Genomic DNA, 23,443 nt, shown 5'->3' with positions numbered 1-23,443 from the left:
TGAGAAAGTTCTAGTCAAGGCTTTCTAGAAGAATAATTTGTGAAGATGGTTAACTACATCCAAATTATTCTAAAAGATGGAAGTCATCCAAGAAAAGATTACAAAGACCTATCACAACTCCCACTCCTGTATACAGGAGGTTGGTCTAAAAAAGACTGCAGTTCCAGGATCCCAGGGCTCTTCATCAAGAACAGTGGATGGCAAAGGCAATACAGACACTTAAAATTGTCCTCTTCACTGAACAGTTGAAAATTCCTTAACAAGAACTGAAATGTATGAAACAGGTTGCACATTTTTTCATCCACACCTATGTTCACTTTTGGCGTGTGACAATTGTAAGTCAGTGGGCTTCAAAGAAAGATTTCGATATGCTACAGCTTCTGAGTACATAGCCAGATACAGAAATAAAAAGAGTACCCTCACAGTTGCTAAGAGACAGCTTTGGTATCTGTCAGAAACAAACATAGGATTGGCTGTTATGGACAAGGATATTAGTCAGGGTGCTAAGGAAAATATGACTAAAAATTTAGATACCAAACCTGTGAAAAAAAGGAAATTGATTGATTAGAGGTAAATACCTAATTTTTGAAAGAAAAGACCCAATCCATTTCATTACTAATGACACAAAGGTGTTCTTTGAAATGTTTTGGATCCATGACACGACATGACAGAAAACTGCATGAGAATGTTCTTAAGGTGATCAGTGATAGCTCAGAAAGAGCGATTACTCTAACAAAAAGTTTAACAAATCAGTTAGGAACGAGCAGCAAAAATAGTTCTTGCTGAGGGTAGTTGAGTATCACACAAAAGTAATCACCAAGCGAACAAAAGGAGAGATACAATTCTTGCAGCTTTCAGATATTCCAGAAAGCTACCTGAGCGGGAAGACTTATTTATTATGCTTGTTAACAGAATTGGTATGTAGACCATGCATTTGCTGAATAGACAGATTGGTATTTCATGTCCATGCTTGATTACTTTCTACTCTTTAATTTTTGTACAAAAGCCAAATGCAGCAGCTTGGGCTGGCGTGAGCTGCCAGAGTTGGCAGTCATGTGTGCATGAGGTATGCTTGCCCATGTGTATGAATGGTCTGAGCTTCTCTTTTGCTGATGAAGGCTGTGGCTGAAAGCTTTGTGTAAGTCTTTTTTAATTGTGCTTATCTGCACCAATGTATCTTCTTTATGGTAAGTAGCAACCTGTCTTTTCCTATGTTGTTGAGATCCCTACCTGGATTTTCCATTGTTAGATTTTTCTTTTTTAACAAAAGCTTAAGTTGTATCCAATTACACAATATTATAACATTTTGATAGATCTCTAAACTTCTTCTGTTCTGCTATGACATCATTAAGCATTGTCACAGTGCATGTGTTTTCTTAGTGGAGCACTATGCTACACTAAATTGGAATGCTGACTAATGGAGGTTACACAACCCCCCCCCCCCTCCAAGCAGGTACCAAAACTTGTGGTAATACTGCAATCCCTGTCCTGCCTTGAAAACACGCGGGGTGCATCCATATAAGCGTTATGTGCACACCAGGTGGCAAAAGTCCACAAACAGCTTTCTTTTCTTAATAACTAAACTATCATACACTTTAACAATCACAGTTAAGATTCATCGGCTAAGCAGATGCAGCATTACACATCACATTGCTGGAGTAATATGTTACACAACAGATCATTACAACATCAACAATAGGAATGACAACAAATTTTGGCAATATCTTCCTTACTTCATACGGCATAGGGAAAAACTACAATGGCTCAGAATTGCTCCAGCATCTGAGTTGCTGTTTTATCAGACATATTCAGTTATTTTCTGTACACTCAACCAGTAACATTAAAAAACAGAGATATGCTTGTTTAATTTGTACCTGATTTTTATTACCCATAGGTGTAATATGATAAGTATCTTTTCCAATCACAAGCACACCATGGATTGTTTGTAACAGTTTGAGTAAGTATGTAGGAATTGTTGTCCGGCGATGACTGTTCTGCCATGACAGCCTGTAAATGTTTACTTCAACACTATGATCAAAGAGTTGCATCCACAGGACTGTAAAACTTTCAACCACTAGTGTTTCTTGTTGGCCACTGTCAGCTTTTGTCAGCAAACAATAATGTGTGCTGTAGCCACAACTTAAGTCAATTTTTTTTTGAAGAAAACTTATGAGGTATGTTTGTACAGCAGATTAAATATGTTGATTTTAAGCTTCTATATTGTTTGGTGTGAGTAGATTAGCATAACCGTTTGTTAGTAGTCTACTGTGATTGCTTCTGGCATTAATGTGCAATGCAACTAATTCCACACCTGTGACGGTTCTCCTTCATATTAGGATTTACAGAATATGATGTTTGAATGAATGAATAAGTATTTATTGAAGCTTAATTGCATAGGGAGCATAAGCATTCTTAGGTCACTAGTGACTCATGGCATGAGGCAAAAATTCATGTGTTTCACTTTATCATTATGGAACGGCCAATTTAAAGACTTTTCTTCCTATATAAACTAATTGTTTTGGCATAGGATTATATAGTTTTTATTCACATATTATGTATGAACCTTCTATATCTTTCTATATACATAGAAAATTGCAACTTTTCCCTCTATTTTTCTCTTCTTACTTTCATGAAAAGAATAATTTTTAAATTTCTGTCATGTGTGAAATACTGCTACAATTTATTATCTGTGTCATCCAACTGATTCAAATTGCTTGAAATATCAACAGCTAAATGTGACATTTTCCAATAAAACAACAGTAACATGCTTTAGGTTTAGTTGAAACATAATTCATTATCTTTGTTTTTCATCCAGGAATTAATCAGATGTTTTTCTTGAATGATTTATTTATGTAGTAACAGTATTAGAATGATTGTAATTTTTAAGTCAGTATTTAGTAAAAGAAGTAGTCTGTCTTTTATCCTAGTTTACATACATGCTATGTGACTGGACCTTATAAATCCTAGTTCATTATAAGCTGCTAAGCTTGCCACTAACCAACCTTTAAATGAATATAAAGAGTTTTCTGTTTTAAAAAATATGTCAATATATTTTTAGATAATGCAGTTGCTATTACATGTTCCTAAAAAGTTCAACAGTTTGCTGTAAATATCAGACCATTAAGTAAAACTTTTGATGTGCTCTATTTAGAAGGATAGGAAAGATAGTACAAATGTTTCTCAAACAATATAATGTACGTGAGTCACCGATTACTCCTTTTTTGCAAAAAAAAATTCTCACTTTTCATTAAATGAATCTCTTGATTCAAGAATGACATATGTTGCCACTACTTTACTGGTTGTGTGGTTTTTAGTTCTCTTATGTACCTATTTAAATCAATTAAAGTCATCTGTTGGTACTGCAGAGTTTGGTTTCTCTTATTTACTATTTTCATGTATGGATGTAATAAATTGTAAGACTGAAATATTGTTTGTAAGTGACACAAACCTCCATATCCATCTTTATTAATGTCTCCAATTGATGCTAGAGACAAACCAAATCTTGACTTGGAATTCACACCATCACGCCAATGGTTTTTGGAAAATCTGTTCTGCAACATTATAGATCACTACAGATAATGAATAATAAAGATATTGTAACCAAATAAGTAAAAAAATCTTTACCTAAAAACTTATTTATGTGTACTGAACCAACAAGTTACAGTGTAAAATATTGTTTGAAAAAGAAACAACTTTGAGTCAAGTAAGAACTTTAAAACATTGTGGGAGATTCAATTAACCAAGTGATGACTTACGAAACACTTATTACAGGGATTGATAAGTTACCAAAATAACTGCAAAGGAATCAGTGTACCAGTTTTACAGAAGATGAAAAAGAAAGTTCACACTACCATTCCTGCTTCTTGATAAATAACGTATATGCGTCCTGTTTCATATTTCCCTTCATTGTTAGGAAGAGTGTAAAGTGGTGCTCCAATCACAATATCATCAGTCTTGTCTCCATTCATATCAGCAATACAAATTGCATATCCAAAATAAGCACCCAATTGCTCTCCAATAAATTCACCGACTACATCCAGAGTTTCTGTATACAGAATGACCTGTAATCAAAGGAGGTTTATGCAGCTATTCTTAATTTTATGTCTATTTATTTTTATGCATTGACACTGATTGTGTGTTCTGTAGATTCACAACATTAATAAGTTGCTCTGGATCTGAAACATGTACATAAATGTTACAATGAAAGATAATATTATATTGAAATGCAGATCTGCATTACATGGATGTTAGTTAATTAGTGAAGACTAAATTGTCATTATAGATACAGAGTATAAAGTTTTAGACAGTATATTGTATACTTCAATATTGAATTGGACCATGTATCAGATAGTAAATTACTCTTTTCTGTGGATCAGGTACTGCACTAAACATTTGCACACTCAATTGTTGGAATATGAAACCCATAAATTAAGAAAATAAACATCATAATACTGCCTTTGAGATCAGTACTTGTATATTTTTATAATGTTCAGTTTATTTTCTTATGATTAATAAAGAAAAGAATGTTGCTAATGAAATGTAATTAGAACCATGTTTGCAACATGAAAATATCTTAAAAATGATAGGTTGAGGAGTAATTTAAAGGTAGATAAGACTCAGTTAACTTTGATAATGATCACAACTTATATAAAAAAACTGAAAAGCCTTCTAAACTATTACAACACTGGCACAAAATCTAATAAAATCTGCATAGCTATAAAAAGTGATCACCTTTCAAGAATTTATTGTTCATTACAAAGTCCAGAGGATGGAATACAAACTAAGACTTTAAATGATATTAAACTTGTTGTGTCAGTTTATAATCCAAGTATTAAATATTTAAATTGGTTCTTAAATCAAAATTCCAAAACATTCAAACAATGGAAAATCCAGGATGGATTGTAACAATATTGTGAAAAGGAAAGTTGCTACTCACCATATAGCAGAGATGCTGAGTCACAGATAGGCACAACAAAAAGACTGTCACAAATAATAGCTTTCAGTGAGTAAGGCCTTCATCAGAACTGGACAGAAAACACACACGCACACACTAAGGCCTCAGTTGCCTGGGACTGCAGTCGTGTGTGTGTTTCATTTTCACAATATTGTTCCAAAACATTCTTAATTTTCATTTCATGATGGAATCCTACTTTAATTTTTGTAACATGGAAACAATATATAAAGTTTTTGTTATCTTTTTGACAAGAGGGTCAGGTTATCATAATAGATGGAGCAGGGAGAATGGCTAAAGACAGAAATTAATGACCTGATTGAAATAGGAGTAGCAACTACACACACGATTGTGTGTTTTGTATAGGTCCTACAGCACCATGATCAGACCTGATTTTACGTCACTATGAGCCATGTAAACACTGAGTTGACCAGGCTGCTGCTGACTGAAATGAAATCTCTTATGAGTGCAGTGCTGATACAATTAGGATATGGTGGATGTACTAGACACAGCCTACATCTGAGTAAGAGAGGGAAAGATAAGATAGCTGAGCTTCTTGGAGAAAATGTACAAGGGGCCACCGTCACATAAGGCAAGATCTCTGTGGTTGCTGGTGTCAGAGAGGTACCTTTTATTAAGTTAGAATCATGGTTCAGGCACCCTGTTATGAAAGAAGTTAAAATGACAGAACAGCTCACAATATGCTTAAGAATGCACAGAAAAGTAAGGTTAGCTTATTTCATCAGAATATTAGAGGACTGAGTAATAATGCAGAAGAACTTCTTGTCTGTTTGGAAAAATGTAGAGAGCTCTGAAAATATAGATGTCCTGTGCCTACCTGAGCACCACATAACGATAGGGTTAGAGAAGTTAAATAAATTACGCTCTAGCGTCTTACTCAGGAAGAACATGAGAAAAGGAGAATTGTTTCCACATATAATACATAACACAAATTCAAAAACTTAGACAAGTAGTTTTTGTAGTTATCACCACATAGAAGTGCATGCTTATGAATTAATACTGAAAAATAGTTCTTTTAATTGCAACTGTTTATAAATCCCCACCGAGATACTTCAAACTATTTATATGAGGAATTTGGATTACTTACAATGCTATCTGTTTGGCAGCAGCAAGCAGATTATGGTATGGCCTGTAGTGATTTCAATGATTTTTAAAGGATTCTGATAGGGAAAACGGTTTGGAAATCTTATTTGTATCCTAAAATCTGATCTCAGTAACTACATTTCCAACACTAGTGGATAAAGACGGTTGGATCCTAACGCAGGCCTCTATAAACATGTATACATACAAGACAGTAGCACCTTGTGGTATACTCTGTCTGATTGTTTCAAATTCTGTGAGCCTGTTGTTTTTGATTGACATGGAACATGATTGATTTATTGATTCATTGATATTAACAGGAGAGCTAAAACATCTTAGGTCTGACCTGCCACTGCCCGCACCAAAACTAGGTTTATTGTGTGGTATCGCTCCCTGTATATCTTGTAAAGCCAACCAGTGCAAGGAGTCCCTCTATCAGGCTTTTTGTTAGACACAATTTCTACAGGTCTAGTTGTCCCAAAGATTCTGTATCTTTTGCTCTCCAATGGCATGCATTCGAAGATTAGGTGTGGTGCAGTTTCTTCACCCTCATCACAGATCCTACATTTAGGGTCCTTTTCTGTTATACCCATTGTGTGAAGTTCCCATTGCTAGGCATCAGTCCAGTCATGAGTTTAATCTCTTTCCTGTTCAATCCCAGGATTACAGAGCTTCTTTTAAAACATGGCTTGGGCATCATTACCTGACCATCTTTTTGTTTATGGACCTTGGTCCAATATCCTACGTGCTTTTCCTAAGCCAGTTCTGTAGTTCTAATTTTATCATAGCCTTGGTGATTGTCAGGACAGGTTCTGGTCCAATAAATGGAGTTGTTGGCCCCATCCTAGCCAATCTATCGGCTTGTTCATTGCCACAGATCCCTGAGTGGCCAGGGACTCACACTAGGTTCACCCTATTGCTTCCCCCTAGCTCCACCAGAGCCCTGTGGCAATCTGCAACAATCTTAGATCTTGTTGCAGGAGCTGCCAATGATTTCAGGGCTGCTTGGCTGCCTGAATAGATTAAGATGCTATGGTCATTGTAGCACCTATGCATATTCTCCTCCACACATGCCATGATTGCAGTAATTTCTGCTTGGAATACAGAGGCCAGTTTCCCTAGAGAGATGATGCTCTCCAGTCTTGGCTGAACCCTGTACAACCCTGCCCCAATGCCTTGGTCTGTTATCGACCCATCGGTGAACCAAACAATGTCCCCCGTACGTTGTCGAACTGTATTCTCCCACTGCTCCCTACTTCCAATTATTATGTTGTAAGGCTTGTCGAAGCAGTTGGGAGTTATTATATAGTTGGCAGGCATTTCCCCAGCCATACCTATATTTACCTCACTCACTATGTTAGTGTGCGATTCTGAATATCCGATTGAGACCCAGTTTTGGACAGTTTTAAGTCTGTGTGCCCCAGCTGTTGCCTCATCTTAACCCAAAGGTGAAATGGAGACGTATCCAGCATGGCTTCCATTCCAGTGGTTGGTGTGCTGCTAATTATGCCCGTTATGGCTAAGCAGGCCAATCTCTGCACCTTAGCAAACTCTTTAGCAGCAACCCGCTGTTCTACCTCCCTCCACCAGACTACAGCCCCATAGGAAATCCTAGGTCTAACCACTGTGGAGTATATCCAGTGACATGGAACTTACATACTTTACTTTCTGTCATTACAATAAGATAAAAACCGTGGACTTGCCATGTCTGCTACTCCACATATTTGTAGGCGATTATGTAAGGCTCATAGCAGTTGGAAAAAAGAGCTGTGTCTTTCATCATTTAAAAATTCTTGTGTGTGTGTTTGTGTTTGTGTTTGTGTTTGTGTGAGAGAGAGAGAGAGAGAGAGAGAGAGAGAGAGAGAGAGAGAGAGAGAGAGAGAGAAATTTACACATTTATTTCATAATGCTACATCACAAAGCACATCAATAGGAGACAGTTAAATAAGAATGTGTAACATAGATCGAACACATTGCAAACAGAGATTCACAAACAATGAAAATAAAATCAGCCCATATATTCCCAAATAACAGTGGCAACAAAATTAAAAATGAGATAAAAAGATATGAAGAAAAGATTCAATGGAATATGGCAATAAATAAAAACAGGGAATCAAGCAAGATTGGAATCTGTGATATGAGACAATACTGAAATCTTCCAAGCACAGCTGTTAAGTACCTTGCCAAAGAGTCCACCACCTCGAGGCATACCAACAGCAGTTCCACTGCTGCCATCTCCAGTGAAGTCCCCAGCTGCCATTGAGTATCCAAGGTATGAGTTGTCCAATATCACTGGTCCTTCAGTTGTTTTAGAAATGTCAGGTTTGTCATGCAAACTCTGTGAATACACCTGTCCTAAAAGAGAATGGTTCCTATAATACATGTTCTGTACCATGTACCATCTTTGTTAGGAAACATTCTTCCATCTTTCTGTCTTGTCCAATTAACCATAAAAAATTTAGCTCCTACATGAAGAAACTACTATAACACATGCTCAGCTGTAATAATACAATATCCTGCATAGAAATACTTTCTAAAACAGAAAGACTAGTACAAAAATAAGAAATTAATAATCCAACACTAGAATAATGTTGAAAGTGAGGGAAGTATAGAGATGAAGGTGAGAAAGCTCGAGGACCTCTCTATGATTTGATGAAAACCTATAATTTTCAGGACAAAAACAGAGTATCAAAAAGTTTCACACTGTGCAAAACTTATCCTTCATCTTGAATTTGATATTACAGGACTTCCCAGTTGTTATGTTTAGTGAAAGGGTCATGGAGAATGTGACTGTTGGCATTCAAATATAGTTGCTTCTTTAGTAAAAAAAATTGGAATCTGTCCAGTTTATTTAGACATGAACTAATACCTTACAGGTCCCTACACCCCAAATATAAGACAAATTTAGGGAGTAACACTGCTTTTCACTGTCATAGAATCTTTACATTAAGTCTTCTTACAACAACTTTTTTTTTAGAAAAAGATAACCAAACAATATTTACTGGAATAGTTCTTCACCATACATCTTAAAGAAATTTATGAAGTTAAAATACAAATCTAAAGGAACTCAAGGGTAGGAACAGTAAACAGAAATGAGGAAGGTAACCACTCACTTTTAACTGATTTACATATGGTACATGGACACACTTCACAACACAAAGATGTTATTAGCTGTTGCACTGTCATTCTTCTTATAATGTACATACACATACACAAACACAACCAAAGAGATGCCCAAGTGCACACACCAGTACCCACATGGCAACACTTAACTCATGCCCCATCCATGGTCAGATGTGTCTGTATCAGTGTGGTTATGTGTGTGAGAGAGTGTACTTACTATAGAAAGAGAGCTGTAGCCAGCAACATCTATGCCCTGTTAGGTGTTTTTATGCACTATGCACTAAAACTGAGAGATTGTCTTTCGATATTTTTGTTTATTGTTTCCCAAGTAAGGTTCATTTACATGTAAATAGTTAGTCTAAGACTGAGATGAAATCAGCTATGCTGAATGAGTATCCAGGACAAATCAACAAATGATAAAAACTGTTTTAGTTTCATAGCTGTTATCAATCAGTAATTGCATCACCATATTTACAATGTTTCAGTCTATAGTGAAAGGAACAAAAGTAATTTAATATTAAGCCACAGTGTAGCAAAAACTGTAATCAGCAAGAAGTTTCCTGAATGTAATCATTACCTAGTTATAACATCCACCTACCTAACCATATTTGCTAACACATGGCAGTGCTATTACATTCAGTAAGTAGTCAAGTGTAATCCTGGTGACTGAAGATATGTTCCACTCCATTCCTCTCCTCTCCTCTCACCAGTGGTACTCGACTGGTGAGAGGAGAGGAACTAATGTCATAAAGCTGGTGTTCTGTGCTAAAGCCCGAACACCTCCACAGTTTTTCATGGAAGAGTATGATGCTGTGGAATGATGATTTGTCTGTTGAATATCAGTACTCATGGTATTATTCAAGAGCGTTTCACCACCTCCTTTCCTTTCATTCAGTATTAAAAATGCAAGCTTAATATCAAATCATCTCCCATAGGACCAGGGCCGGAATGAATTCTGGGATTGCTGCATTATTTTCAGTGCTCACATGATGAGTGTGGGACCTGCTTTGACTTTTACTTGCAATACTAGTCATAGATATTGCTTTGTTTAACAATGTTCATTAAGAAAACATATTACCTCTGAACTCATTATTGTATTACAGTTACGTATTATACTATGTTAAAATAGTTAAATAAACCACAGATTAAATCAGTCATTATGTACATAATACACAAAAAAAAAAAAACAAAAAAAAAAAAAAACAAAAAGTGCTCCGTCCTTCAGGCCACGCTACCGGGACCATCCAACCACCGTGTCATCCTCAGTGGAGGATGCGGATAGGAGCAATGTGGGGTCAGCACACCGCTCTCCTCGTCGTTATGATGGTATTCTTGACCGAAGCCGCTACTATTCGGTCGAGTAGATCGTCAATTGGCATCACGAGGCTGAGTGCACCCCGAAAAATGGCAACAGCGCATGGCGGCCTGGATGATCATCCATCCAAGTGCTGACCACACCCGACAGCGCTTAACTTCGGTGATCTCATGGGAACCAGTGTAGCCACTGCGGCAAGACCATTGCCCAAATAGTCCTAAGCTCATTTCATTTTTGTTCCACTCTATGATGAAGTTAAATGTGTCAGTATGAGTGTTTTATCATGCTAATTACTGTTTCATTACTTTTATTTGGATAGAAATGATGAGTGTTAAAGCCAGTTTATTGCTATGTTCAGAATGTTATCCATTTTCACTACACTCTCTTTAGTATAATTCTATAAATACAGAGCTATGTACACTATTTGCAGATTGTTGCTCAGTGCACTTATGAGCATATGTGATGATTAGTCTACAAGGTGATGAGTGAGTATTCTGCATTACTCACTAGTTAAAAAAGGAAAAAGAGGCTGAATAAATCTTATGAGTCATAGGAGTACTCAAGTCTTTCCTTATCTTGTGTGAGGTATGCAGTGAGCAATGAATTTTAAAACTCACCTTGCCAGTACCAGCTTCCTGGTGCTCCCATGAACAAGCGGTCTCCTTCCTGTAAATGTTGAAAACTACAGTACTAATTTAAAGATATCTAGCACAAAATATATTTATAAATGAGGTAAATTAGGATTACTAACTTGTCTATTTGTGAATGAAATCTATTATATTAATGTTACCAAACCCTTAAGATTATAATTGACAGCATGATATTTTCAGTATAAAAACATCATAATGATGATACTGCCATTTTCATGCTTGGATAAACTTTCGTCAAAGCTTTCCATGCAATTCAGGGGTAGAGAGTATGAAGTACTTTCAATATTTTGGAAGGTGAAAGGTGACTTGCAAGTAGCCATAAAAAAGTTTCAGTTCTGTCCAATACCGAGTTTGAAGTCATTTTCTTGATAGAAAAACATCTGATTACACTATTCTTTTCCCCTTCCCTGAGAGATAGGGGGTGCGATGGAACCTCCTTGCCCTCCGGGTACGGGCACCCTTGGTTTAGATACAACAAGGACAAGAAATTAGAGTGGATCTTGGACAATTACTCTTGACCTATCTGTCTAATGAATCAATGACTCACTCAGAAGACTTAAAAACACTGTTGTAACACTCAACCACAAAATTGGTGATGAGCAAACAACCCCTAATTGTAGACCTATATCATTCTTTCCAATCTTTTCAAAATTGTTTGAAAAAGTGGCTTATGACAGAATAGCTACTCATTTAACTGAGCAGAACTTGTTAACTGATTCTCAGTTTGGGTTTTGCAAGGTTTTCTCTAGAGTGAGACCTCACAAAAAAGTGCAACTCAGCTGAACAAGAAAAAATTACCCTGTTGGTATAATGTGCGACATTGCTGAAGCCTTTGATTGTGTGTATTACAAAATTCTGTTTGGTAAACTAAAGTGTTATGGCGTTAATGACATCTTTCTTGCAGGGATGGAGCTTTACCTTCATAATAGAAACAGAGGATCTTATTAGCAGACTGTGTCACAGGCACGAAGAAACTAACCTCAGAATAGGGCAACAAACATCTGAAGTGCCTTAAGGACCAGCACTGACCCCATTCTTGTTTCTAACGTAGATAAATGATCTTCCAGTGACTAATGGGGCAGTTCAAAAGCTGTAGTGTTTGCTGATAACTCGAGTATACTAAAAAATAGTTCCAAATTAATCTTAGCAGACATTTCTCAGATGATAGCTGAAAATACCTACAAGTGGTTCACAGCTAACAGTCTTACTCTCACAAAGACTTATATTACATAGTTTCAAATCAGCAACAATGACCTGTTAGAACCAGAGGTAGACATTATCGTTCATGTACTAAATGAAACACAGTGTAAAATTCCAAGGAGTTTAGTTGGATAACAAGTTAAAATGGAATTAGCACACTGATAAACATGTAGATAAAGCATCTCTCATCACGTTGACATAAAAATAGGGATGTTGACTTATTTTGAATTTTGTAACCACTTGGAATTATCTTCTGGGGCATTAAGCATAAAATAAATACCAGTTTAGCATTCATTCAGGAAAAGTGAGCAATAAGATACCGTAACCATTCATCATGCATAAGGCTTTTTAAGGAGCTTGCAATTTTTACACTCACTTCCCTAAACATTTTCTCCTTAACTGTTTTTGTTGCTGATAACACAAATCATTTTCAGTCAAACTATGGTTCACACAGCCACAATATAAGACAAAAAACATTGTTTTTTCATGTACACTTTGCCTCCTTATCAGGGTGCAGAATGGAGTTATATGTATTCCATAAGCTCCCAGCTACCATAAAAAAGCAAGAAGTTTGGAAACTGAACCTATTCAAAAGAAAATTAGAAACATTCTTCATTAGCCACTCTTTCTACAAATTATTGGAATATTTAGATTCGGGGATTCAAAAGCAACATAGCAAGTAGCAGTATTACTGTGGGCTTGCATGACAAGTAGTAATGTACTATAAATAGAAATCATTATTTGCAGATATAGGTAAATATTTTCATCGCAAAATGCCATTGCTATCAAGTAAATATTAAACTACTAACAGATGAGCAACAGCTATATAATGAATTTGAGGAGGCATCAGCTTTTTCTCAAATAGGCAGCTTTCTGTCTAGTTTACGAGATTAAATTTATAGTATTAAGCAGTATGGTGAAAGCTTATTGTCGGTACAAAATACAGACTAAGTTTCTATGATTTCCATGGCTTTTGTTAATCTATATCTTGACTGGTTCCAAATTCCTGATGATTATTCTCATCTTCATGTGACCTATGTAACACAGTGAATGACTGAATAGGAAACAATGGGTAATATCTCAATGTTTCTGTTTTTTGACATATACTTACTTAAGATGATTTTCTAGTTTTGAGGAATGTTATGTCTTGGAATAACCACCCTATATACTATAGTCTGAAAATAAAGACTATAATTTTACAAGATATTGAATTTAAATTGGAAAAATCTAAAACTGAACTGATTACTGAATTGTAATTTGCTTCAATTCTTTTCATAATTTTTTTGATTTGCATTAAAGTAAGTCTGATGAGATATTAAATGTTGCAGTAGAATGTTAAGGATTTTGCAGTAGAATGTTAAGGATTTTAATAAAAACATCAGCAGTAATAACAATGTTTTAGTGTTTTAAACTTTGAAATGGTGGAGATATAAATTTACCTTGAGAAAGGAAGACAATAATGATTTTAATGATGATAGATTTTTGCTGTGATTGCAGTCTCAACTAAGACAAAGAAATGGGAGAGACTCCATGATATAAGATTAGCTGTGTTAAGTAAATCAATTATTGGTAAGATAGGATGGATACATTTAAAGGGAAAATAAGAAAATCACGTGCAAGCAGTAAATATATTTTATGTGGGCAATGAGAATGTCATCGTTTAGTGAAACTGGAGCAAGATGAATGATAACATAGAATGTACCATTGATTTGTAAACTGTAAGCGCTTGGTTACCATCTTACAAAGATAATCATATTCATCAACTAAATTACTGATGAACGAGTAATTTGGACTGTAACTGATTTCAGCTTGGTGACAGATGGCTACAATGGTCTAAGAATTCAATATAAGCACATATAAATGTTTGTGACAAATCTGGTATTAACTTTTAAATATTATATAATTTTTTTTACTTATTCCAGGTCACTGAAGGCCATTCCACTTACGATCTGTGAAAGGAACATTAGCTTATCTCTTTTTTGTGAATATGTATTTCTTTAATGGCATGTTCCACTTCCTTAACAATCTATTTACTATGTATCCATGGGAAAAATATGTGTTTCCAATTTGACTTAGAGCTGCATCAGTACAACCATGTTAAACAATGACAGGAAGTGGCAAGTCATAATACCTTGGAGAGGCAGGCACTGAATCCAGCTTGACAGGAGCCCAGTTGGTGGTGGCCACTGGCACCTGCAACAGTTACCTCATTTACCATTCACTCATATTCATCACATTCTACAGAACTTACTATGAAGGAGGACAGTTAGGAATCCATAAAGAAAAAGGTAGTAGAGGCGTATATCAATAGAGAGAAGTACTTATCAGAAATTAATTATGTAAGCTGTATTAACAATTTTATGAAAAGGAAAGTTGCTACTCACCATGTAGCAGAGATTCTGAGTCACAGATAGACACAACAAAAAGAACAATTAAAGCTTTCAGCCATTAAGGCCTTCGTCAACAAACCACCACTGGCTTCAGTTGCTTGAGACTGCAGTCGTATGTGCAACTTGCGTGCGTGTGTGTGTGCGTGTGTGTGTGTGTGTGTCGTCTATTGTTGACAAAGGACTTAATGGCCGAAAGCTTTAATTGTGAGCGTCATTTTGTTGTGTCTATCTGCGGCTCAGCGTCTCCAGTATATGGGGAGTAGCAAATTTCCTTTTCATTTATTTATTTACGTCCTGAATCTTTGAGGTACATATACTATATCCTAGATGTTGGACAAAATGACATTACATTAATATACTGTTACATTGATTGTATACATTACATTTATAAATTGTTACATTGTTATATTGCTATATTGTTACATTACATTTTTATATTGTTACAACAGAAATTAACTTACATTTCAAGATACTGTGTTACTGAGTAAAAACAGTTTTCCAGGAGATATGAAGTTACAGATTTTTTAAAACTATGGATTTTGTTTATGGCCTTTAAGTTACTTGGCATCTTATTAAACAAATGTGAACCTGAGTGATATACACCTTTCTTGCACATTATGGTATAACAATGATGTCTGTGTACGTTACTATTTGCCCTTGTATGGTGTTCATGTACAGATTTATTTTGAATAAATACATTTACATTTTTTAGCATGCTTTTTTGTAGGTACATGACAACTTCAAGTATATAGATACATGATAGGGGTAGAATCCCCAATTCTGTAAAGAATAGTTTGCATGATTTTCAGCTGTTAGCATTTTTCATTATCCTCACAACCTTTTTTTGTTTCCGGAATGTTGTTATGCTATGAGGAGAATTTCCCCAGAATATGATGCCGTATCTCAATAGGGAGTGAATAATATTGTTACATTCCATCCTGGATTTTCCATTGTTTGATATTAACAATTTTCCATTATTAACTTGCATAGGTAATAATATCAGCAGATATTACATACAAAAAGCTGCTGCTTTCCAATATAGGCTACTAGATGCCTACTATTTATGGTCTGCTTGATTACATTTGGACATGAGAACTATCTTAATTGTCAAAGAACACAAATCATATCAAGGCAAAACGAAAAAAGACCTCTTGAACGATTTTTTGTAGCTGAACGTACATGGACTGATCAGCTTAGGCTTCAGGCAATCACATGAAACCTTCAGACTGGACAATCATGGACATGACAAGTGCTTTCTATATTGCTTTTCAGTCTCTTTAACTCACTGGTCACAGTATAAACACTATAAACAACAAAAGGAACATGCATTGAATATAAACAACATAATTGTAAAATTAATTGATGATGTTAAGTTCCTAAGAATATATCTGCAGAGTGATCTCAAGTGGAATACACACATTAAAGCTCTTACAACCAAGCAATCATAAAACTGTTACATGCTACAGATACTAAGCACAAGATGTAATAGATAAATAGTAATACAGGCATATCATGCACATTTCCAGTCAGCAAGCCAATATGGAATAATATTTTGGGAGAATGCACCATGTAGTCAATTTGTTTTCAAAACTTAGAAACGAGCTATCCGAATCATCTGCAACATAAAGAGACAAGGTTCATGTCGCTCTCTTTTTTCCTACTCTAAAGATACTGAACCTTCCATGCCTGTATATATTTGAAACAATGTCTTTGTAAGACAATATTTAAGAACCTCCAATGCCTATCAGCTGAACAGCTCTGTGCACAATTACACAACAAGAAATGGCAATAACATTCATGTCTCATTTGCCAGAATATCAGCCTACCAGAAGAGTGTCCTTCATAGAGGCACACAATTGTATAACCACCTTCCTAACAACATCAAGTTGGTTACGCAAGACAGTTTGTGGAAAAAAAAGCTGAAAATTTTCTGATGGATCACAGTTTCAACTCTGTAAATGAATACCTCTCACAATGAAACAAAATTTTATAATGTTAAATTAATAAACAATTTTGTGGCAATTATTTGTTTATTAAAGTGTGCTAGTTGTACATGTAACATTGTATTAATGTAGATATTTGTAGTCCACAGCATTGTATTGATCTTGTTAGATATGTGTGTGTGTGTGTAATTTTTAACTTTCTGTATCATTTATTGACCTGTCCTATATCTGTACAAGATGTCACAGAACCAAAACTAAATAAATAAATATATAAATTGATATACACTTCTGCAGCACTTGTGGGCAAGGATTGAAAAACACACTATTTGTGTGATCCACAGGTGACTATCAAAATACTGTAAAACTTGTGTTTAAAAATTTAGCATCTTTTTGACATGATAATAGTCACCATTCATGCAGCGTGATTGTCATTTGTTATAGCAGTTCAGAAAGTTAATCTGTGGTGTGCTAAGCTGCAGAGTATACTTGACAAGAAAATTGATGTGCTGAAGATTGCCAACGCACATAGTTAATTTATCAAAATTTCTGCAGCCTCTTCAGGGCCAATGTCACATGACACTCCCTCCCTTCTCCAATAACAAACCAAGTGAGGTGGAGCAGTTGTTAAGACACTTGATACATACTGAAGAGGAGTGGGGCTAACCAGTCCTGAGTTAAATTTTCTAAAGTTTCCGTAAATCTCTTAATACAAATGCCAGTGACAATTTTCTGTGATATCCTTGTCCAATTTAAGCATCTCTGATGACCAGAATGTTAAATCATAATCTTTGTTCATTTCTGCACTGGCTTTCAGTAGCACTCATTGGCTTACACTCATGACATAAATGTGTTGAGTTGTGCAGCATCATAATGGTGCAACATGTTTAAAATTTGTGAAAACGGATTTTCGATTTATGTGTGGGGTCCTGGTATCACTATTTTCGTTTGAGCTATAGGTATAGGCCTAGCGAAATTTGCGGTACGTTATTGGGTTTTCGAGGTTTGTGGGTTCCTGGCATTGTTGTCTTTGTTTGAGCCTTATATGTCAAGCGAAGGTACGATCGATACCAATGGTCAATGGTGTGTTTTTTGAATTTTTTGGTTGAGTTGATTGTTGATGATTTTGTGCGTGCCATTATTTGGAACTGTGCGTTATTGTTATTGTCATATATTTATCTTGTCCCCAACAAAATCCCATACTTCCAGCGGCTATCCCGTTAGTCTCGTTTTATTGCTGGAGTTAAATATTTCACGTGTTGGTGATGTTTACTCGTGGGTGTAATGAGTAACGTTGTTGTCGCTATACTGAACACGCTTTATGTAGGTGTGTCCACCATCTTGATGACGTCACGGGTTAAAGCCGACTGGTGACATCCCAACTGTTGGTAAGCCTGTTGCTAGTGATATAGGGCATTATTGGCAACTGTGCACTCCTACACTTATTACAATAAACTAAGCCCACATGGCGTCTTCCACAACCAGGTAACAACACTGGTTGAAAATTATGAATAAGTGCTCCATCGAAATATTGAAAGGAGAGTGACATATGCATTAAAATGTGAGAGAACGCATGCTTTTTCGCGCACTTTTGACGAGTGTCAACTTTTCAAAGTCACAGAAGCCTTACCATTATTGCCTTAACAATTTCCTATGCTCAGCTTAAAGATACAACGATCTCTATCTACACGCAGATTTTTGTTATTTTCCGATTACTCGTTTTGTCGCAATAATGGCGGACGTAGATTGCCACAAGTAGCCTAATGGCAATTCTCCTAATGGTGATACGTATGAATAAGATGCAAAATGTAAACGCAAGCTCTGTTGTCGTCTTTCACAGCTATGTTTTTATGCACAAAAATGTACATAAAACACTAACATCACGTGCGTAATTTGCTTTTGAGTCGTTATGCACCGCGTGCTCGCAGATGCTGTTGCCCGACCTTTCAACAGTATTTCCGTGTCAGTGTTTCAACGGGTCTTTCCGTCAGTTAGGGAACAATTGGGATGCCATTCATTGTAGTGTGCTCGTGTGAGACAGTCCTCGTGATACCATTAGTTGCCTTGTACCTGTGTGAAACCATACACCGTTCAACGAGTTGTCAAAAGTATATAGTTAACAGTGCATGTAAAGAACAGGGCGGGAGCAGTTCGATGTTACAGTCAGTAAAGAGAACTGAATGTTTTTGGTTTTAGCGACAGTACAGCGAAGCGAATTTCTAGAGAATATAGAGAAACTTAATGTGTTGTATTTTCACAAAAGGGGCCTGGCAGGCGGCAGAGGTTTGCTTTGGATGAATTTACCCGAGAGTCATATGACGCAAAATCCACGACTTCTATGTGGAAAAGCAGTTTCCAACAGTAGCAGTCGTACTGGAAAAGTGGAAGACTGAAGTGGAAGACCTGCCTTATATGAATGAAGCAACACTGTGGCGTGCTATTCGGAAACTGGGCTTCAGATACAAAGAGTTCATCACAAAACCTGTGCTGATAAGGAATAAGTGAATACTGTAGCAGAAGAAAGAGACGAGTTCTTACGGGAAACAAGGCAATTGTGAAACGCTGGCCAGACTGTTTGTTATAATGACGAGAGATGAGGTGCTGCAAATCATTCCAGAAAGTTTGTTTGGCAGGAACGGAAAATGCCTTATACATCAGAAAATATGTACGATTATCGCAATGGAATGATCTCACTAACGACCCAGTCCGGCTTCGCATGAGCAGAATTTAAGTATGTACTGCCGGACAACTTGACTGGCGTAACGTCAGGCCTGGATCTAATGGGGGAAGGGGGGTAAACTGTGGTATCTGCCCCGGGCGGCAAATTCAGGGGCCGCAAAATTTATATTCTTGGAGTAGAAAGGACCTTGTTTCACAAAGCGCCTAGCATTGAGAGGACGTTGGTATATCGATTATTCATATGATTTTGAAACGCGTCCTGAACATTTTTGAACACATTTAAGTTGATTTCCGAACGAATCATAAGTTGATTTGAATGTGTGCATGGTTTACGTGATGTTTCTGACAGGGGTATCCTAATCGCATCTAGAAATAAAAAACTTCGCTGCAGACAAAAGGGGACGGGGCTATGTGAGCTTAGCCGAATAAAACCGAGCGGGTGAATGGCAGTTGCTGTTTGTTTATGTGATTGATTTGGTGTGCGAATGATCAGCGTTGTTATAGTTATTAACGAAGTCGTTTATTAAATAAGTGAATATCATCAGTTTCATATGAGTTACGCGATGTAAGCAGTACGTCCCATAAAAGTTGTCTGGATGCATGAATATTGTGTGTTCCATATTTAATTGGCGTTTGGATCTTATGGAAATGATGTAAGCACATCGCATGCGAGATGTTCTGGCGTAACCACAAGCGGCAGAATGAGTACGAAGAACGCAAAACCAGAGAAGGCGGTGAAACGACGTCGAAAGGTGGTGAATGGCTGTCTCATAAGATTCCCGGATCTGCGATGTTAACCAGTTCCGCACGTACAGCTGGACGTCGTCGTTCGAGGTGAATCGTTTGCCCCTCAGAGCATTTTTAAGGGGACCAAAAATGGCGTAATCACAGGGAGAGAGGTCCGGATTGTATGGAGCGTGGCCTAGAACCTCCCATTTGGATTTCTGCAGGAGTGTTGCGACTGTGTTGGCCGTATGAGGCTTCGCATTGTCGTGGAGCTGAATGACCCCACGGGTGAGATTGCCTGGTCATTTTGATTTGATCGCTTGGCGAAGGGTGGTCAAGTAACGCTGGGCATTCACTGTTGTCCCGTGCTGCATGAAGTGAATCAGAAGGGTGCCAAAGAAGAACGTCAGCATAGGGACAAACGATTCACCTCAGATGACAACGTCCAACTGTACGTGCGGAACTTGTTAACATCGCAGCCCCGGGAATTTTATGACACAGCCATTCACCGCCTTGTGTCACAGAGGGCCAAGTGTCTCGACAGCCAGGGTCAATACTTCTAACATACAGGTACTGGTTTCTGTAAGTTTGCCTCCGGCTCGTTGCTTTCTGAACGCCCCTTATATGTTCATAGCCTCCACCTTATAGCATTTTTTCAAGAGTAATAACGGGACCAAACGCTAAGCACAAAGAATACACCCATACCATGACACCTACCCCTCTGCACTTCACTGTTGGGACTCCACAAGGCGGTAGATAAAGTTCTCCAGGCATTCACCAAACTCAAACCCATCCATCGGATTGCCACAGGGTATAGAGTGATTGCAAATTGCAAATCACTGGTTTCACCATCCACTGTTAAGTCTTTAAACCACCTCAAGTGTCGCTTAGAAATGACTACAGAAACGTGTGGTACAAGTGGCGCTGCTCGAGCATTGTACCTCATTCTTGTTAACTCCCTGCCCACACTCATTGTACAGGGCGGGGCAAATAAAAGCGACTCGGACGAGTGGATACGATAGGCCGTGAATGTATGCATATAACCACACCAGCTTACTTCCAACAGGATGCGGTTATATTAGTGGAAAGGGGCCAAAATAAGTTACTGTCAGTTGCACTGAAGATATAAACTTTATTTCTTAAAACATACAATCACACAAGCAAGGATCAAAACTCTCGGGGTTTTAAAGAAAGACCTCCTTTTATTTAATTTAGATCGGCTGAAGGCCACATCGAAAATACAAGGCACAAGCCCTAAGCAAGAAATTGAGGTACAGGAATTCTTCTGTAGGTTTCACTTCTTTAGAAAAAAAAAATTATCTTCAATATACACTCCTGGAAATGGAAAAAAGAACACATTGACACCGGTGTGTCAGACCCACCATACTTGCTCCGGACACTGCGAGAGGGCTGTACAAGCAATGATCACACGCACGGCACAGCGGACACACCAGGAACCGCGGTGTTGGCCGTCGAATGGCGCTAGCTGCGCAGCATTTGTGCACCGCCGCCGTCAGTGTCAGACAGTTTGCCGTGGCATACGGAGCTCCATCGCAGTCTTTAACACTGGTAGCATGCCGCGACAGCGTGGACGTGAACTGTATGTGCAGTTGACGGACTTTGAGCGAGGGCGTATAGTGGGCATGCGGGAGGCCGGGTGGACGTACCGCAGAATTGCTCACCACGTGGGGCGTGAGGTCTCCACAGTACATCGATGTTGTCGCCAGTGGTCGGCGGAAGGTGCACGTGCCCGTCGACCTGGGACCGGACCGCAGCGACGCACGGATGCACGCCAAGACCGTAGGATCCTACGCAGTGCCGTAGGGGACCGCACCGCCACTTCCCAGCAAATTAGGGACACTGTTGCTCCTGGGGTATCGGCGAGGACCATTCGCAACCGTCTCCATGAAGCTGGGCTACGGTCCCGCACACCGTTAGGCCGTCTTCCGCTCACGCCCCAACATCGTGCAGCCCGCCTCCAGTGGTGTCGCGACAGGCGTGAATGGAGGGACGAATGGAGACGTGTCGTCTTCAGCGACGAGAGTCGCTTCTGCCTTGGTGCCAATGATGGTCGTATGCGTGTTTGGCGCCGTGCAGGTGAGCGCCACAATCAGGACTGCATACGACCGAGGCACACAGGGCCAACACCCGGCATCATGGTGTGGGGAGCGATCTCCTACACTGGCCGTACACCACTGGTGATCGTCGAGGGGACACTGAATAGTGCACGGTACATCCAAACCGTCATCGAACCCATCGTTCTACCATTCCTAGACCGGCAAGGGAACTTGCTGTTCCAACAGGACAATGCACGTCCGCATGTATCCCGTGCCACCCAACGTGCTCTAGAAGGTGTAAGTCAACTACCCTGGCCAGCAAGATCTCCGGATCTGTCCCCCATTGAGCATGTTTGGGACTGGATGAAGCGTCATCTCACGCGGTCTGCACGTCCAGCACGAACGCTGGTCCAACTGAGGCGCCAGGTGGAAATGGCATGGCAAGCCGTTCCACAGGACTACATCCAGCATCTCTACGATCGTCTCCATGGGAGAATAGCAGCCTGCATTGCTGCGAAAGGTGGATATACACTGTACTAGTGCCGACATTGTGCATGCTCTGTTGCCTGTGTCTATGTGCCTGTGGTTCTGTCAGTGTGATCATGTGATGTATCTGACCCCAGGAATGTGTGAATAAAGTTTCCCCTTCCTGGGACAATGAATTCACGGTGTTCTTATTTCAATTTCCAGGAGTGTACATAGGCTGAAAGCCTCAGCTTAAATTTTTCCCATGGAACTCAGCTGAAGGCCTCACATTAATCAAGAACAGTGTTACGGCTTAAGGCCGAGACAAACATTTTCAAAGTTTAATCTAAACAGGCTGAAAACTCGGCTGAAGGCCTCATATCAACAAAACAATTTAACGGCTTAAGCTCTAGGAAGAAGAGCTTTCAATCTGAAAAGGCTGAAGGCCTCATCTTAAAATACTTCCTGTAAATCTCGGCTGAAGGCCTCATACTAAAGAATAACTATCTTATGACTTAAGGGCAAGACAAGGATTTTGAATTTTTAATTTATGAGAGATTACAACTTGGCTGAAGGCCACACACCATGCAGAAAACAATTTTACGGCTTAAGGCCTAAAGGGAAGAGCTTCTAAATTTCAATTAAAATAGGCTAAATGCTTTATTCTAAAATGCTTCACATAACTCTTGGCTGAAGGCTACATACGAAACCCAAACAAACTCACAGCTTAAAGCCCAGACAAAGAAATTTACAATTTTTAATTTAAGCTGGGAAACTCGGCTGAAGGCCACATAAAACTAGAAAATATTTCTTATGGCTTAAGGTTTAGACAATTTTTTTTCAACT

General features: G+C 38.2%; 1 protein-coding gene across 1 annotated transcript in view; it reads right to left on the bottom strand.

The window, feature by feature from the left end:
- Positions 1-23,443, bottom strand: part of LOC126253554 (integrin alpha-PS2-like) — a 392,425-nt gene that overhangs the window by 70,579 nt on the left and 298,403 nt on the right. Inside the window, exons 5-9 of the mRNA XM_049954962.1 lie at positions 14,472-14,533; positions 11,108-11,156; positions 8,232-8,407; positions 3,852-4,061; positions 3,449-3,551 (exon numbers count right to left, since the gene is read on the bottom strand). Of these exons, the coding sequence (XP_049810919.1) occupies positions 3,449-3,551; positions 3,852-4,061; positions 8,232-8,407; positions 11,108-11,156; positions 14,472-14,533 (600 nt within the window). The remainder of the gene's footprint in view (positions 1-3,448; positions 3,552-3,851; positions 4,062-8,231; positions 8,408-11,107; positions 11,157-14,471; positions 14,534-23,443) is intronic.

Source organism: Schistocerca nitens, chromosome 4 (genome assembly GCF_023898315.1).
Source record: "Schistocerca nitens isolate TAMUIC-IGC-003100 chromosome 4, iqSchNite1.1, whole genome shotgun sequence".
Lineage (NCBI taxonomy): Eukaryota > Metazoa > Arthropoda > Insecta > Orthoptera > Acrididae > Schistocerca > Schistocerca nitens.
Note: the sequence above shows the minus strand (reverse complement) of the source record. Positions and strands in the feature narration are given on the sequence as shown.